The 15,879-nt window shown below is 43.5% G+C and overlaps 2 protein-coding genes across 2 annotated transcripts; one reads left to right on the top strand and one right to left on the bottom strand.

The window, feature by feature from the left end:
- Positions 1–513: 513 nt before the first annotated feature.
- On the bottom strand, positions 514–12,913 carry LOC311122658 (E3 ubiquitin-protein ligase AMFR-like). Its single transcript, XM_084196996.1, has 14 exons — positions 12,781–12,913; positions 11,764–12,151; positions 11,563–11,655; positions 11,064–11,228; positions 9,597–9,749; positions 8,833–8,873; positions 7,835–7,967; positions 6,414–6,547; positions 4,492–4,602; positions 4,112–4,314; positions 3,797–3,903; positions 3,403–3,537; positions 3,017–3,207; positions 514–2,488 (listed from the first exon to the last, which is right to left on the bottom strand). Exons 2-14 carry the CDS (start codon positions 12,049–12,051, stop codon positions 2,338–2,340), a joined length of 1,905 nt encoding a protein of 634 aa, XP_084053122.1. The 5' UTR covers positions 12,052–12,151; positions 12,781–12,913; the 3' UTR covers positions 514–2,337.
- Positions 12,914–14,611: 1,698 nt separating this feature from the next.
- On the top strand, positions 14,612–15,829 carry LOC311122657 (leukotriene B4 receptor 1-like; the record flags this gene model as incomplete). The annotated part of the gene is made up of 1 exon (XM_084196995.1): positions 14,612–15,829. One exon carries the CDS (start codon positions 14,612–14,614, stop codon positions 15,683–15,685), a length of 1,074 nt encoding a protein of 357 aa, XP_084053121.1. The 3' UTR covers positions 15,686–15,829.
- Positions 15,830–15,879: the final 50 nt, after the last annotated feature.

The raw sequence follows: 15,879 nt of genomic DNA, 5'->3' as shown, positions 1-15,879 counted from the left end.
TACTGGCCCCCCGTGGGAATCAAACCCACAACCCTGGCGTTGCAAACACCATGCTCTACCAACTGAGCTACAGGAGGCCTGCATCATGCTGCCTTGTTGACAACATGACCGAGCGACGCAGATTACTGTTCGATTTGAGAAGGGTGCTCTTCCCTCACTGCATAGCCCGGTGCACTGCGGTTCAGCTTAATCGAACTCCCTCAGTGGTAACATTGTGGGAGGCAACCCATCTGTCTAGAGAGAGATTACTCATTGTCTATAGCAGTGGTTCCCAATCTGGGGTATTAGGACCCCTAGGGGTACTTGGCCTATCCACAGGGGGTACTTGAGAAGACTCATTAAAATGCACATGAGGGGGGTATTTCAGCAGTACTCGGGGCAGAACAAAATTCAGTTGGCGGTACAGTACCCAGAAAAGGTATGGAACCACTGGTCTATAGCCTATACCATTATACTGCACTACAATATGTTTATTTTATTGAGGCAAAGAAAAGCTAGAGTTTGTTAAAAGGCTGTAGAGAAGCTCTGTTTATTATTTATAATGTTTTCATGTTACTAGAGCAGTTCTTACAAAAACTACATTATGTACACAATCAATCCATAGAACTATTCTTGATTTAGGCACAAAATATGAGGAAAGCTCAGTCCAAAATATTAATTAATGTTTTTGATTAGGTCAAATACATAATGGTTACAAAAATAACCCCTTATGAATATAAAAATATGACATGGATATGAAAATATGAGTTGATCAATAGCTTGAATCAATGAAAACGGACTAGTGTATTTCGTTTTTGACAAAAGGTGCATCTCTGAAACACAAATATAGTTAGTAGAAACTTCTTACAATCCCACAGATGAAACAAGCTGAAAGAGAGAAATCTTTTGCATCAACCAAACGCAAAAAAAGATGCACATCTCAAAGAAAGACATGTGGAAGTTCATGGGATCAATGTTCTTTGGGATAAAAGTACAAACTAAAGCACTCCATTGTGATTCACTACCAATCAACTTTCAAAAGCCTTTAGTTTTATCAGACATCCAACACTTAGGCCTACATATCGTCTGCAAGAATCCAACACGTAGGCCTACATATCATCTGCAAGAATGAACCTACCAGTACATGGAGTGTAGGAATGGAGTGTGAGTGAGTGAACAACCAACTCCTGAATCTGGATCAGATTAGTTCATCAGTATTCAAACCTCAACCGTCGTCCCAACTCCTCTGTACCTCTATCAATGGATGTTTAATACAGTGTAGGTATGTTTTGGGAAGTTTTAGAGGTATACAGACTGCAGATAGAAACCCCTGGTTGACCTAGAGGTCAGCTCTCTTCTATAACTCAGTACTGGTGAGAGTTTAACTGTCTGTCTGGATCCTGGAACACAAAACTATTCCGTCTTCCTATCCAGATAGTGCTCTTTCTTGGGTGGATATGTAACATTTAACACATTATTAACAACCAAGTCTCCACAACGGCCAGAAGTTAAACTCTTCTCCTCTCTCTCTCTCTGCAGCATTATGTGGATAAAGTACATTCATATTTCGAAGAGGCTGCAATACTAAAGTGACATTCTCTTACTGAAAGGCAAGATTAAAAGAAAATAAAAAAGCTTCACAATATTTGAATCCATTAAACCTCCTCTTAATTCACAGTTTTCACTCCATTGTTATAAAACAACACATCAGTAGGTTCTAAACCCAACCCATGATCTTAATAGCAATCTCAGCCCATTACAACACAAATATTAACTACTTCATTATACTATGAGCTGTATGTAGCGATAGCACCTTAACAAACCCTAACTAACCTCAGCTGCATCCTCTGAGACCATGTTCTTTCCTTCCCCATCATGGCCAGTAAAGAGAATGACAGGTAAGTCTAATGAAGCTGGGGCTACGGCTATGTGATGACAGGTGTGCGAGGTGGCGTTCTACGGTGCACTTCAGAAACTCTTGACAGACAGACAGACACCCACCACTCCTTTAAAACACTGCTGATCTATGTCCAATTAAGCCTCTGGTGTAAGTTCAGAGGAGGCTGGTACCATTCCCAAGGCCCAACAGCTCTCATATCTCACTAAGGCAGCCTAAAAGAGCAGAGCCCCTGTGCCATGTGCAGCCAAAGCCCATGCTTCTTGTAACACTTTGTAATGTCATGTTTTTATTTGGGTAATTCCATTGATCATATAACGTAGAGAGGGGTACTAGCTCTTTCGGTGGAGGTGGCTGTGCCTCTTAGGTGGGACGTGGGGAGTTTGGTGGACACTCCAAGGGTATTAGATGTGGGTTTGAGGCGAGACTGTCCAGGTGGGAGTTTACAGTCCAGTATAGACTCAGGGAGCAGGGTCTGGTTGGCTCTGCATGCGTCTCTCTGCAGCTGCTGCCATGGTCCTGCGTCTCAACATGGTCAGGTCTGAGACAGGGGCGTCTTCCTCCAGAGTGGGCAGGTCCTCCTCATCCTCTGGGCTCTTTCTCAAGTATCTCCTGTGGGGAAATGAATTGATATGGGTTGTGTTCAGTAGACACGAAACGGAAGAAAATGCTCAGAAACAGAGTGTAGCAGGGAGAAACTGTCAGAACCAGTCTAATAAGAAACATTCATTTTGCTAAACTTTTGCTATGATGTGTCATTATGAACATGACCGTGATCTCACAGTCATTTAGTTACAATAGATATATTCTGCTACTGTAGTTACTCAGTTACAGGGCCAGAGACTGAACCCTGACCTAACAGACAAGAAAACAACCACCAAGATAGCAACAAGTGTTTGCTCTTATCTAATAAGACTCTTATTTTGAAAAGATTGTCAGCTGAGGCCTGGTCAGGATGCCCGGTCATGTTGCAAAACATTCAGATAGAAAATGGATTGTGTAGAAAGATATGATTATCTGCCAAGTTGAATAGGGTTAGCTATATTTCTATCTGCAAAGCTGTGAAGGTTTCCCCTCACTGAATACACCCATGTCATTTGACAGACTGGTCTAGTATTGCCAGTGGTGACAGTACAGTACCTGCGTGCCTGTTGTAGCAGCTCATCCTTCCTCTGCAGCAACATCTTTTGTCTCTCCTCTGCAGACTTGGAGAAGCGGCTCCCTCTGACCTCCAGGTTGTTCAGCTCGCTGGGGGCCGTCTCCACCCCCCCACTGGCTCCTGCCCCCTCCTCTGGGCCTGGGTTCACCTGCAGGGGGGAACGCTCAGCCGCCTCGAGGGGGAGAGGCAAGTCAGAGACATCTTTAATCACATTTGACCAGAACCTGAACTCATGCCCTCTATTTTTCTACCTAACCTTAAGAATGAGGCAGTACAATCACACACAAGGAGAAAGTGTAGGCCTTCTGGGATCTCTATGTGGACCACCATGGCCAAAATACCCAATGAACTGAACTGGAGGACCTACCAGAGCAGGGAAGGGCACCACGATGCGTCCCTCCAGGATGTTGTCGGTGGTGACCTCTACAGAGCGGGTCAACTGCAGGTCCTGCAGCACCAAGTGGTAGGGAACTTGAGGAAACATCTCCTGGATCTGATGGGCCTGTGGGGAGTAGAACACTACGTTACCCAGCAGCCACCTACATTCTATAGAAGTCATATTGCTGCAATTAATACATTGAAAACAAAGCTGTTGATGAAGGGCAGGTGTAAAAACAATATTCAAAGCTCAGATGATGCCTGCGAGACCCCCTGGAAACTGTTTTGGCGGACACATTAAACCTAGTCCAGGACTAAAAAGCATGCTGAAAGGAGAATCCCCTGGTGTCTCGGGAGGGGATTAGAGTAAGGCTGTGACTCACCATGGTGTTGAGCTGAGAGTTGTTGGCCTGCTGAGCGATAGCCAGGATGTTAGTGGTGTGCATCACCTCTACTGAGAAACTAGGCAGCCAGCTGGCGATGCGGGAGCCTGGGAGGAGACATCACCACAATTATCTCTACCTGAAATGTGCACTACATGTAATGTTTCTAATATTGTGATGTCTGTCTATGTGACTATCAGCAAGTTGTATGCCAGAACTCATATACACTTCATCATCATCATCAACCATACTCAATAGAGTAGTCCATTCAGTGGGAGCACCTGTGTTGTAAAAACAAGTCTGTATGGGCCTTACCATCAAAGTGGAAGAAGTGATTGTGCTGGTTGAGGTGTGGTCTGGCGTCTGCAGCGGGGCCTCCGGGGCCCAGGTTGTTCTCCAGTGGGAGGCCAGCCCCCTGCTGCTGGCCCCTGGCCGGGCCCCCATCACCACTGATGTTCAGGGACATCCTGCATGTTGGACACGACGTGTCCTGCTCCAGCCACGACCGCAGGCAGGAACTGAGGAATAGAACAAACAGGAATGTTAATGTACATATTATGAGCCCAGAGAAACTCAAGCAGTCGCTTAGTGTCATTCAAAACATCACCCACATAATGCCACATTCAATCAAGTGTGAGGAAATAATGACTCCTGGGTTTTTAGAGGTGCCATAGTTGGCTGGGTCAGTCTCTTACTTGTGGAAGAGGTGTCCGCAGGGCAGTTTGCGTGCTGTCTGCATGGTGTCCCAGCAGATGGCACAGTCATCGTTGTTGGCTACCAGCTCCTCTGCTGTGGCCACTGCAAACCTGAGAGGTACAGAGCATAAGAAATCTAGATCAACCTCTTTACTAGTCTCATGAATAGCTACAGTTGAAGTCGGAAGTTTACATACACCTTAGCCAAATACATTTAAAATCAGTTTTCACAATTCCTGACATTTAATCCTAGTAAAAATTCCCTGTCTTAGAATGTGAAATGTCAGAATAATAGTAGAGAGAATTATTTATTTCAGCTTTTATTTCTTTCATCACATTCCCAGTGGGTCAGAAGTTTACATACACTCAATTAGTATTTGGTAGCATTGCCTTTAAATTGTTTAACTTGGGTCAAACTTTTCGGGTAGCCTTCCACAAGCTTCCCACAATAGGTTGGGTGAATTTTGGCCCATTTCTCCTGACAGAGATGGTGTAACTGAGTCAGGTTTGTAGGCCTCCTTGCTCGCACCCGCTTTTTCAGTTCTGCCCACAAATGTTCTATAGAATTGAGGTCAGGGCTTTGTGATGGCCACTACAATACCTTGACTTTGTTGTCCTTAAGCCATTTTGCCACAACTTTGGAAGTATGCTTGGGGTCATTGTCCATTTGGAAGACCCATTTGCGACCAAGCTTTAACTTCCTGACTGATGTCTTGAGATGTTGCTTCAATATATCCACATAATTTTCCTTCCTCATGATGCCATCTATTTTGTGAAGTGCACCAGTACCTCCTGCAGCAAAGCAACCCCACAGCATGATGCTGCCACCCCTGTGCTTCACGGTTGGGATGGTGTTCTTCGGCTTGCAAGCATCCCCCTTTTTCCTCCAAACATAACGATGGTCATTATGGCCAAACAGTTCTATTTTTGTTTCATCAGACCAGAGGACATTTCTCCAAAAAGTACGATCTTTGTCCCCATGTGCAGTTGCAAACTGTAGTCTGACTTTTTTATGGCGGTTTTGGAGCAGTGGCTTCTTCCTTGCTGAGCGGCCTTTCAGGTTATGTCAATATAGGACTCGTTTTACTGTGGATATAGATACTTTTGTACCAGTTTCCTCCAGCATCTTCACAAGGTCCTTTGCTGTTGTTCTGGGGTGGATTTGCACGTTCATCTCTAGGAGACAGAACGCGTCTCCTTTCTGAGCGGTATGATGGCTGCATGGTCCCATGGTGTTTATACTTGCGTACTATTGTTTGTACAAATGAACATGGTACCTTCAGGCGTTTGGAAATTGCTCCCAAGGATGAACCAGACTTGTGGAGGTCTACAATTCTTTTTCTGAAGTTTTGGCTGATTTCTTTTGATTTTCCCATGATGTCAAGAAAAGAGGCACTGAGTTTGAAGGTAGGCCTTGAAATACATCCACAGGTACACCTCCAATTGACTCAAATGATGTAAATTAGCCATGACATCATTTTCTGGAATTTTCCAAGCTGTTTAAAGGCACAGTCAACTTAGTGTATGTAAACTTCTGACCCACTGGAATTGTGCTACAGTGAATTATAAGTGAAATAATCTGTCTGTAAACAATTGTTGGAAAAATGCCTTGTGTCATGCACAAAGTAGATGTCCTAACCGACTTGCCCAAAACTATAGTTTGTTAACAAGAAATGTGTGGAGTGGTTGAAAAACGAGTTTTAATGACTCCAACCTAAGTGTATGTAAACTTCCGACTTCAACTGTAAATAGCTAATAGCTAGATAGCCCGTCATATGAAAGCAGAGAGACTAGATTCAAACAACAACAGCTTCATACACAGAGTCACAGCTAAGCGTGAAAGAACACCACCCATCATCTAATAAGAGCTGTATTATATACAGGACAGTGAGAGCTGTCAGTGGGCTGATCAGTAGACAGACCTGGCCTCCATGTTGTTGATGACACGGAGGTAGTTCTTGTGGCGTCGGACGCGGCGCTGCACCTCATGGAACAGATACCTCAGCTGCATGAAGATCACCAGACTGGCCATGGACAGCCAGATATTACCAAAGAGCTGAGGGGAGACAGGGGAGTCCAACGTTAAACACAGCTCTAAGATATTACTAAAGAGCTGAGGGGAGACAGGGGAGTCCAACGTTAAACACAGCTCTAAGATATTACCAAAGAGCTGAGGGGAGACAGGGGAGTCAAACGTTAAAACAGCTCTAAGATATTACTAAAGAGCTGAGGGGAGACAGGGGAGTCCAACGTTAAACACAGCTCTAAGATATTACTAAAGAGCTGAGGGGAGACAGGGGAGTCAAACGTTAAAACAGCTCTAAGATATTACTAAAGAGCTGAGGGGAGACAGGGGAGTCCAACGTTAAACACAGCTCTAAGATATTACTAAAGAGCTGAGGGGAGACAGGGGAGTCAAACATTAAAACAGCTCTAAGATATTACTAAAGAGCTGAGGGGAGACAGGGGAGTCAAATGTTAAACACAGCTCTAAGATATTACCAAAGAGCTGAGGGGAGACAGGGGAGTCCAACGTTAAACACAGCTCTAAGATATTACTAAAGAGCTGAGGGGAGACAGGGGAGTCAAACGTTAAACACAGCTCTAAGATATTACCAAAGAGCTGAGGGGAGACAGGGGAGTCCAACGTTAAACACAGCTCTAAGATATTACTAAAGAGCTGAGGGGAGACAGGGGAGTCCAACGTTAAACACAGCTCTAAGATATTACTAAAGAGCTGAGGGGAGACAGGGGAGTCCAACGTTAAACACAGCTCTAAGATATTACTAAAGAGCTGAGGGGAGACAGGGGAGTCCAACGTTAAACACAGCTCTAAGATATTACTAAAGAGCTGAGGGGAGACAGGGGAGTCCAACGTTAAACACAGCTCTAAGATATTACTAAAGAGCTGAGGGGAGACAGGGGAGTCCAACGTTAAACACAGCTCTAAGATATTACTAAAGAGCTGAGGGGAGACAGGGGAGTCCAATGTTAAACACAGCTCTAAGATATTACTAAAGAGCTGAGGGGAGACAGGGGTGTCCAATGTTAAACACAGCTCTAAGATCATACTCAACTCATCTAACTGAATACTGTGGCTCTATCTCAATTAATCTTTCCTTGATTACTCTCATCATCTGAGAGGAGAGACCATGGACCTTCTCCTCCAATATAGTTGAGGAGTAGAGGAGATGGAATGCAAGGAATCGCAGAAAGACAAATTGAGATAGAGCCCTTGTTTTAAATTCAGGCTAGTTCAGTCAGCCATCTTGTGGGCCTCTCGGTAGTGCAGTTAGTTCCCTTACTAACACCAGCCCGTAGTGCTCCCAGCTCTGTTACTCACCAGCATGTGGATGTGGTGCATAAGGTCCAGGGACAACATAGACAGCTCCATGATGAAGTCAGTGTAGTAGACGTAGGAGCCCTTACTCTCCCAGGTGCCTGGGTGCTTCAGATCCCACAGGTGGATGGTGTACCTGCAGAGAAACAGACAGTCAGAAACCTGCCCAAGTCACAATAATGCCTTTTTATTTTGACATTTTTGCACTTATGCTTTTGAATTGTACACACTACAAATCAAATGTATTTATAAAGCCCTTTTTACATCAGCAGTTGTCACTAAGTGCTAATACAGAAACCCAGCCTAAAACCCCAAAGAGCAATCAATGCCGATATAGAAGCACAGTGGCTTGGAAAAACTCCCTAGAAAGGCAGGAACCTAGGAAGAAACCTTGAGAGGAACCAGGCTCTGAGGGGTGGCCAGTCCTCTTCTGACTGTGCCAGATGGAGATAAGAGTATATAGCCATTAAGGCCAGACTAACTTATTTTTGCTTGCGCTAATCAGTCGTTGTAGATCATCACTTAGCTTAACTCTCACTGGGCCAGCCCGAACGTGCACCTCCCCAAAATTCCCAACCAACGCAGCTCTGCGCACACGTCCTTCTATTCATTTCAATGTGTTGACAGTTGGAGAAATTGATTGAGCTGCGTTGAGAATTCGAAAAGTACACTGCTATGCATACGCGTACAAGTTTTGGACTCTGATAGGCACTTAATGCTATGGGTATCCACACAACACAAAGCAAAGCAACAACTCATACACCTGGCTACTGTTTACAGGGTTTAACCTAACTAATTAATGAACCACTCCAATAAATACAGCTGCCTGTAAGTCATCCTGATCACCCTCTGTAGTACAAAGCAGTCTTTCAACGGGTGCTCATGGTAACACATCTAACAGCACGCTAATAATAGAACTGGTTCATTCTAGATCTGCTATGTCATCTGTGTTGCTGTGGTGGTGTGCAAGAGGGTCTGCATTCTGAAAGAAAGGACCTTACCTCATGATGACATGTCCAGTCCGCACAGTGACCAGCAGACACTGAAAGACAAGAGAAAGAGATATGAATTATACATAAGTATTTTATACAATACCTTGATTTTAGAACTGTTTCCCACAAGAAAGGAACTGATGACAATTATGTATTACTAATTTGTGACTGAGTAAACCGCCTTGTTACTGTAACTTACAATAAAACAACAGCTGGAACAAACTCCTGCAGGATGGTAGTCCCAACTCCCCAGGAGGTTTAGCCAGTCCTGCTCTAGTCTACACCAATGGGTGTGCCTATAGAAATACCTTCCGCCCAATATAGAGCAATAGTAATGGGGTCTTTTTGTAGGCACTAACTCCGCCATGGTTCATTGGACAAAGCCTATTGGGAAATGAATTGAGTTTTTGTAGGGTTTTTGGATCAACGCCAGAAATAAGGTCTGTGGTAAACACAGGTATGGAGATCTTATACGTTTTGTTCTATGAGATAATCTTCATCAGCTAACTTCCCTTTTTGTGAATTTTTAAGCATTTGTCATCAGAAAAGAACATAAAGGCTTCATAATTCATAAAGGTCATGTTAACGGACTGATACTGTCTCATAGAACAAAACGTATAACATCTCCTAAGTCTGTGTTATTTTTTGCCTTTTTTTTTTTCTATTCCAAAACCCGATTCTTTCCCCATAGGAACGGCCGAACGAACCAGAGGTTACTCATTTACGTTTTTTAGAACTACAAGCTGGCGAGCTCTTTAGGGCTTGGTCCTCACCTCAGCAGCCATGAAGGAGAGGGTGTGCATGCCATGGGTAGCGCCCAGCAGGCCACAGACCACAGCCAGACCACAGCAGCCCAGCAGCAGGGATACCAGTAGACCCAGGACACGTACATGGCTGTTCATAGAAGTAGTGGGGGAGAAGGACAGCTGCAGGGGGGGAACAGGTACACATTAACCTACTGTACAGAAAGAGAGATTACTAAGACAAACACACACAGATGTAGACGGACATGCACACCTACATATAACTTGTACTTTCACACAAAGAGCGACCAACACACACAATGACAATTTAGGGGAGGTTGCAGACTTCATGGCTACTCTTTCAATAGACTTTCCAGTTGAGCATGTTTTTTGGTCAAGAGGTAAGCTTTATCTGGGCAGTGTCACTGCAGCCCCATACTGTCCTACTAACACATGCTCAAAAAACCAGTCTAGTGACACACAAGAATACTGACACAGGTACAGTGACGCACATCCAGGCTTGTTATGCAATGAAAAGCTAACAGGCTCTGATCCAACTTTTAGCAACAAAGTACAGCATTCCAACAGGTATTATGTCAGTTGATATGATAAGGGGAAAACCTAACAACCATTGATTGCAGACAGAGAGGTGTCATTCTTCACAATGCAATGTGGTGTGATGTTCTGTTTTCCTCTCATATAGCTACAGCACACTATCTAATAGGCCTAAATGTTAATACTTTTTTTTGTATTATTACATTTATTTGTCAGGGACCATGTACAACATCCCATTACACCAGATTTAGCCAGACAGCTCATTTTCATCTGTAGTCCCCCACTCTGTAGTTTGAGTCTATGAAGTGACTGAAACATTAGCTAAACCTAAGACCCTGGCCTACATACATACAGCAAGAACTAGCTTATTAATAGGTCTGGTCTGGACCTGAAAGAGACCCGGTCTATGGCAGTCACTGTGACTGAATGTATAGCCAACAGCTTCATATCACTGACATCTAACAGAGGTATATATGTTTACAGTGTAAACAAGTCAACAAGGTCACTCTCCCTATAGTACAGTGGGTGGGCCCATCTACATTTTATCATTTCAGTGTATTTCAGTTTTTTATTCAGTACTGTAATAAGTTGTCATGCAGACTGTGTAATAGCAGTTGTTACCCATTATAACTACTTTTATAACATATCATGTCGTTACTCATAACTATTTAAAACTACTTATGACAAATGATGTGTTATATAGCTGTTATAAAGGCTTTATGAATGCATTCATAAGGACACCTACAGTAAAGTGTTACCATAAAATGTACTATTATTATCAACAGAAATAGAGGTTTGTTGAGGGAAAATGTACTTGCTACGATTGTGATACGTTGTTGTCTCTCCTAGCTATCTTAAGATGAATGCACTAATGTAAGTCGCTCTGGATAAGTGCGTCTACTAAGTGACTAAAATGTACTGTTAGAGGTTGATGAGACGTACGTATTCAAAGCGGTCCTTGCACAGCTGGACCATGAGGTGGAGGAAGACCAGGGCAGAGAACCACAGACACCACATGACCACCTCCTCCACCGTCTGAACGTTCAGCACCCCGAAGATAAAGATGAACTTATAAAAGATGAAGTTCCAGAACTTGTCCTTCAGGTGCTGAGGGGAGTGGAGTAGAGAGGAGATGGTAAGGGAGAGGGGTGGAGAGAGGAGAGGTCAAGACATTAGAACATGGATGGAGTGGTCAGAGTACACTAATAGACTCAAACCACCAGTGTGGATTTCAATGCTAAGATCTTGTTTTCCAGACTATTTGTGGAGGACATTTGTACTATAGTTTATAGACACACAGTCAGATGCCTAACCTTCAATAAGGCGACATGCCAAAAAGCAGACGCTTGAGAAAACATGCAAGTACCACGTTGACATGTGAGCACACACAAGGCTTATCAAATACCAGTTATTAGGTTACCACCACAACTCCAAGACTCACCTGCTTCTCACTGACTCTGAGGGGCCCAAAAACCATGCACTGGATCATCTTAGCAATTAACATCAGAGAACAGCAAGCTGTATTCACCAACACCTGAGGAGTAGAGAAGAGTAGACCACTTAGCAACCAAGTAACAACTAAGTAACGTAACAACAATATTGTCTGCTTGGCTGAGTTGAGCCTATCTTGAATAAGACTTACCCATACAAAGAGACTGTCAGTGACCAGGTACCACATAACAGTGGTTGCCAATTCTGTATCTGCACCCACAACATCATCACTAGTCACATGTTCTAGGCCTTGGCCGCCTCTATTATCTCCTTCTAAGGGGGCAGGTGGGGGAGGCTCGTCCATGTCTGGAACCCCGAACCCCTGTTCTGTCACAGTAGTGTAAGCGCTGAAGATGCTTCCAGCCAGCAGAGCCACACTCAGCGCTGTGTAGGTCTGCAGACTTGGCCAGGGAAACCTCTCCAGGAATAGCAGAGGCATTGGAATGTTAATGTTGGAGGTCTCTCACACACAATACTTGTGAAGTTAGGCCTAATAGGCTTGACACTGATTTCCACCACACCTTTGCTCTGTCAACAACCTGCAGGGACAGAAAACAAATCAGTTAGGCTACTGTAGGTAATGGTAATGAATGGAACTAGCTAGCTAGTGTAACGGTAGTAAGCCTGAGCAAAAAGCCCTCTCTGTCTAGTTCTAGTTTATAGTGTTGTTTCACTGGTCAGAGACAGTTGTGGAGGGCTAGCTGAGCAGCTAAACTTGCTGGCTAAGTTCATATTGTTATTAGCTAGCTAACTAACTACCTACCTACCGCTACCAAAACAACGCCCATTTTGGTCCAGCTCGCTAGTGCGTGCTAGGCTAATGTTAGCATGGAAGCTAGCTGTTCGCTACAAGTTTAGACAGCTAGCTAGCTACCCAATGTTATATATATCAAATAAAACAAACTCAAATAGAGGACCTGACATTGCTTATAAATTAGCACTTTAGCTTGCTGACTGTCTAGTTAAAAAGTCCAAACTCTCTAGCTAGTTAGTTAACTAACTAATTTAGCTAGCTACCTGTTCCAGAATCTATTTGACGTTTCCGTCCTCGGCAGAGAGGTTGCTAACTAGCTAGCATTAGCAACTAGCTAGTTAGCTAGCTGGAGATTATGAAATAAACCAAACCAGTCTGGTTAATATTTGAGCAAAGACATTTCACTCAACTTACAAATTGATCAATTTGACATTAACTAGCTAACTTAATGTCCAACATCCAATATCCTCTTGTAGAGGTTGACAGTAGACTACGTTGAAATTCCCCGATCCGTGGTTAATGCTGCGTTCACATACTGGTCGGAACTAGAAAACTCGGAAATTTCCGACTTGCTAATTCGTTGACCACGGCACGTGTACAACTACAACCAGTTAGGACGTTTCCTTGTCCCGTCTAGTGTATGAACGCGGCATATGTTGACGACATCTTGTTTATTTCTCTCTGGCTGGAGATATACAATCTATGCAAGAGACCCAGGTCATGAAATTCCGAGCGTCATCACAACAACTTTCAAAATAAAAGTGTGTCAAGTGCAATGTTGTCCAGTAAAATCAGGGTTGAGGAGTAACTGATTACACGTAATCAATTACATGTAATCTAATTATTAAAAACAATTACCTGTAATCACTTACTTTACCAGCAAAAAAATATTGCAATAAGATTACAGATACTTTTGAAAAAGGAGATGATTACTTCTTGGATTACATTTTAATTCAGAAAGAATGTTTGCAAAAAATAAATTATGATATCTTTCTGTTTTCTCAATGACTTTCAATTCAACATTGAAAAAAGGTGCAAGTTTAAGTTTGTTCCACCTTATCTTTATGCTAATGCATTTTAAGGGAAAAGTCATCCAAAAGTAATGTTACTGATTACAATTTTGGACAGGTAACTAGTAACTGTGAAAGTAATCAGATTATGTTACTGAGTTTGTTTAATCCTTGTTACATTACTGATAACAATTTTGTAACAGATTACATTTAGAGCGTAACCTACTCAACCGAAAAATGTAATCAAAAATGTAATTAATTCATGACAAACACTGTTTACAGCAGGTATAAAAGGTGCAGTGAAATGCTTATGCGCTAGCTTCCTTAACAATGCAGTACAGTAATCAATTATAACAATAAAAATAGTCAACTCTATGTCAAATAAAATGTTTTTGTCACATGCGCCGAATACAACAGGTGTAGACTTTACTGTGAAATGCTTACTTGCAAGCCCTTTCCTAACAACGCAGAGTTAAAAAGTAAGAAAAAAAATTGCTAAATAAAAAAGGAACAATTGTAACACAATAAAATAACAATAACAAGGCTACAGTATATACAAGGAGTACCGGTACCGAGTCAATGTGCAGGGGTACAAGGTTGTTGAGGTAATATGTACATGTTGGTAGGGGTAAAAGTGAATAGGCAATCAGGATAGATAATAAACGGAGTAGCAGCAGCGCTTGTGAAGAGAGTGAAAAAGTGTGAAAGTGTGTCTATGTGTGAGTGTGTGGCATCAATATGCAAGTGTGTGGGTTTTGTGTGTGTGAGTGTATGTAGTGTGTGTGTGTGTGTGTGTGTGTGTGTGTTGGAGTGTCAGCGTATTATATGTGGGTAGAGTCTATTGAGTGTGCATAGAGCCAGTGCAAGAGAGTCAGTGCAAAAAAAGTGGGGGTGAAGGGGGTCAATGTAAAATGCACCCAACACAATGCATTCATGCACTAAAAACAATTATTGTGTAAACTGTAATGGGGAAGGCGTACATCATCTACTGTAAAAAATAAATACAAAAATAATACATAAAAACTGTGAAAAAATATTTAACATCCTGTACATTTTACTTTGTCACATCTAGCTAACCACATTACTTTCCTGTTACACTCAGACAGAAACCCTTGTTTGTACTATTACAGAAGTAAAGTGACCATTACTGCTTACGAGGCCAAGGGTGATATAAGGAACTACTCCCCAAACAACATCATTATTTCTTAGGAAACAGCAGTTGACTGCAGTGCAAAATGAACAGCTCGAGCTCCTCCATCTCAGACAATGATGATGCATTGTTGAATGAAATGTCAACCATAGGGCGATCAGTAGTCTGTGTGATCCTGGGCCTGTCGTTCCTGGTGGGGGTCCCGGGGAACCTGCTGGTGATCTGGACCATCCTGAGGCACGTCCAGCAGCGCTCCCACACCGTGGTGCTCATCCTCAACCTGGCTGCTGCAGACCTGCTGGTGCTCATCACCCTGCCGCTGTGGATCTACTCCCTGGCCCGCTCCTGGGTGTTCGGGAAGGCCTCCTGTAAGGCCATGGTGTACGTCATCAATACCTGCATGTACAGCAGCGTCTACCTCATCACCCTCATGAGCGTTGAGCGCTTCCTTGTCATCCGGTACCCGTTCAAGATGTTGCGCTGGAAGACCAAGGCCATTATGGACAAGGCTCTGGTGGCTATCTGGGCTCTGGCTTTCCTTTTAGGGATCCCATCCATTCTGACCCGCTCTATCGATGAGATCGATGGGACTGAGCAGTGTCTTTTCACTGAGTACAGCTCAGTGGCCCAAGAGGTGGTGTTCTTATGCCTGGAGACCTTGGTGGGCTTTGTGGTCCCCTTCTCCACCCTGGCTGTCTGTTACTGTCTAGTAGCAACACACCTGAAGACAATGCATTTCGGCAGCAGCAAACAGAAGTCGACAGTTCTCATCAGTAGTGTGGCGGTAGCCTTCATTCTCTGCTGGCTTCCTCACCATGTCCTCAACACTGTAAGCCTAGTCAGCATTCTGACAGAGGATCCAGATGATGCTGTGCCTGTTTCAGTGGTCCAGAGTGCAGTAGTGTTTATCTCTGGAGCGCTGGCCTTCATTAGTAGCTCTGTGAACCCTGTGTTCTATACCTTCGCTGCGAGGAACTTCCAGGGCAGTCTCCAGGAGTCCCGCATGGTCAGGCTGTTCCAGGAAGTCGCCTCACACACCTCCTCCAAGCTAAGGGGATCTGGCAACACAATAGGATCGGACAACACAACAGGATCGGACAACACAATGCCCTCAGTAATGCCAGACTGCAACAATACCACAGATAGAACTACTGTGTAGGACTACAGAAATGGTAGCTCTGGATAAGAGCATTCTGGATAAATTTTTCTCTCAGACCCATGACAAAATGTGTAGAATTGCAGGAAACTAGTTTTAAAACATTCTCTCTGCCCCATGGCAAAATGTGTAGGATAAGAGCGCCTGCTAAATTACTAAAATGACAAATGAAAACTGTGACCTGATCATTGATTCAG

The sequence above is a fragment of the Coregonus lavaretus genome, assembly GCF_964263955.1.
Source record: "Coregonus lavaretus genome assembly, contig: HAP1_SCAFFOLD_4368, whole genome shotgun sequence".
Classification (NCBI taxonomy): Eukaryota; Metazoa; Chordata; class Actinopteri; order Salmoniformes; family Salmonidae; genus Coregonus; species Coregonus lavaretus.
The sequence above is the reverse complement of the archived record's forward strand: the minus strand, read 5'-3'. Positions and strand labels throughout refer to the sequence as shown.

Bases quoted from the DNA above. Each gene is read 5' to 3' on its own strand.
- LOC311122658 (XM_084196996.1), bottom strand. From the start codon at position 12,051: ATGCCTCTGCTATTCCTGGAGAGGTTTCCCTGGCCAAGTCTGCAGACC. The intron at 7,968-8,832 runs GTAAGGTCCTTT...GTTTCTCTGCAG, and splicing joins ACTGGACATGTCATCATGAG to GTACACCATCCACCTGTGGG. The intron at 3,904-4,111 runs GTAAGGCCCATA...GTCTCCTCCCAG, and splicing joins TCACTTCTTCCACTTTGATG to GCTCCCGCATCGCCAGCTGG.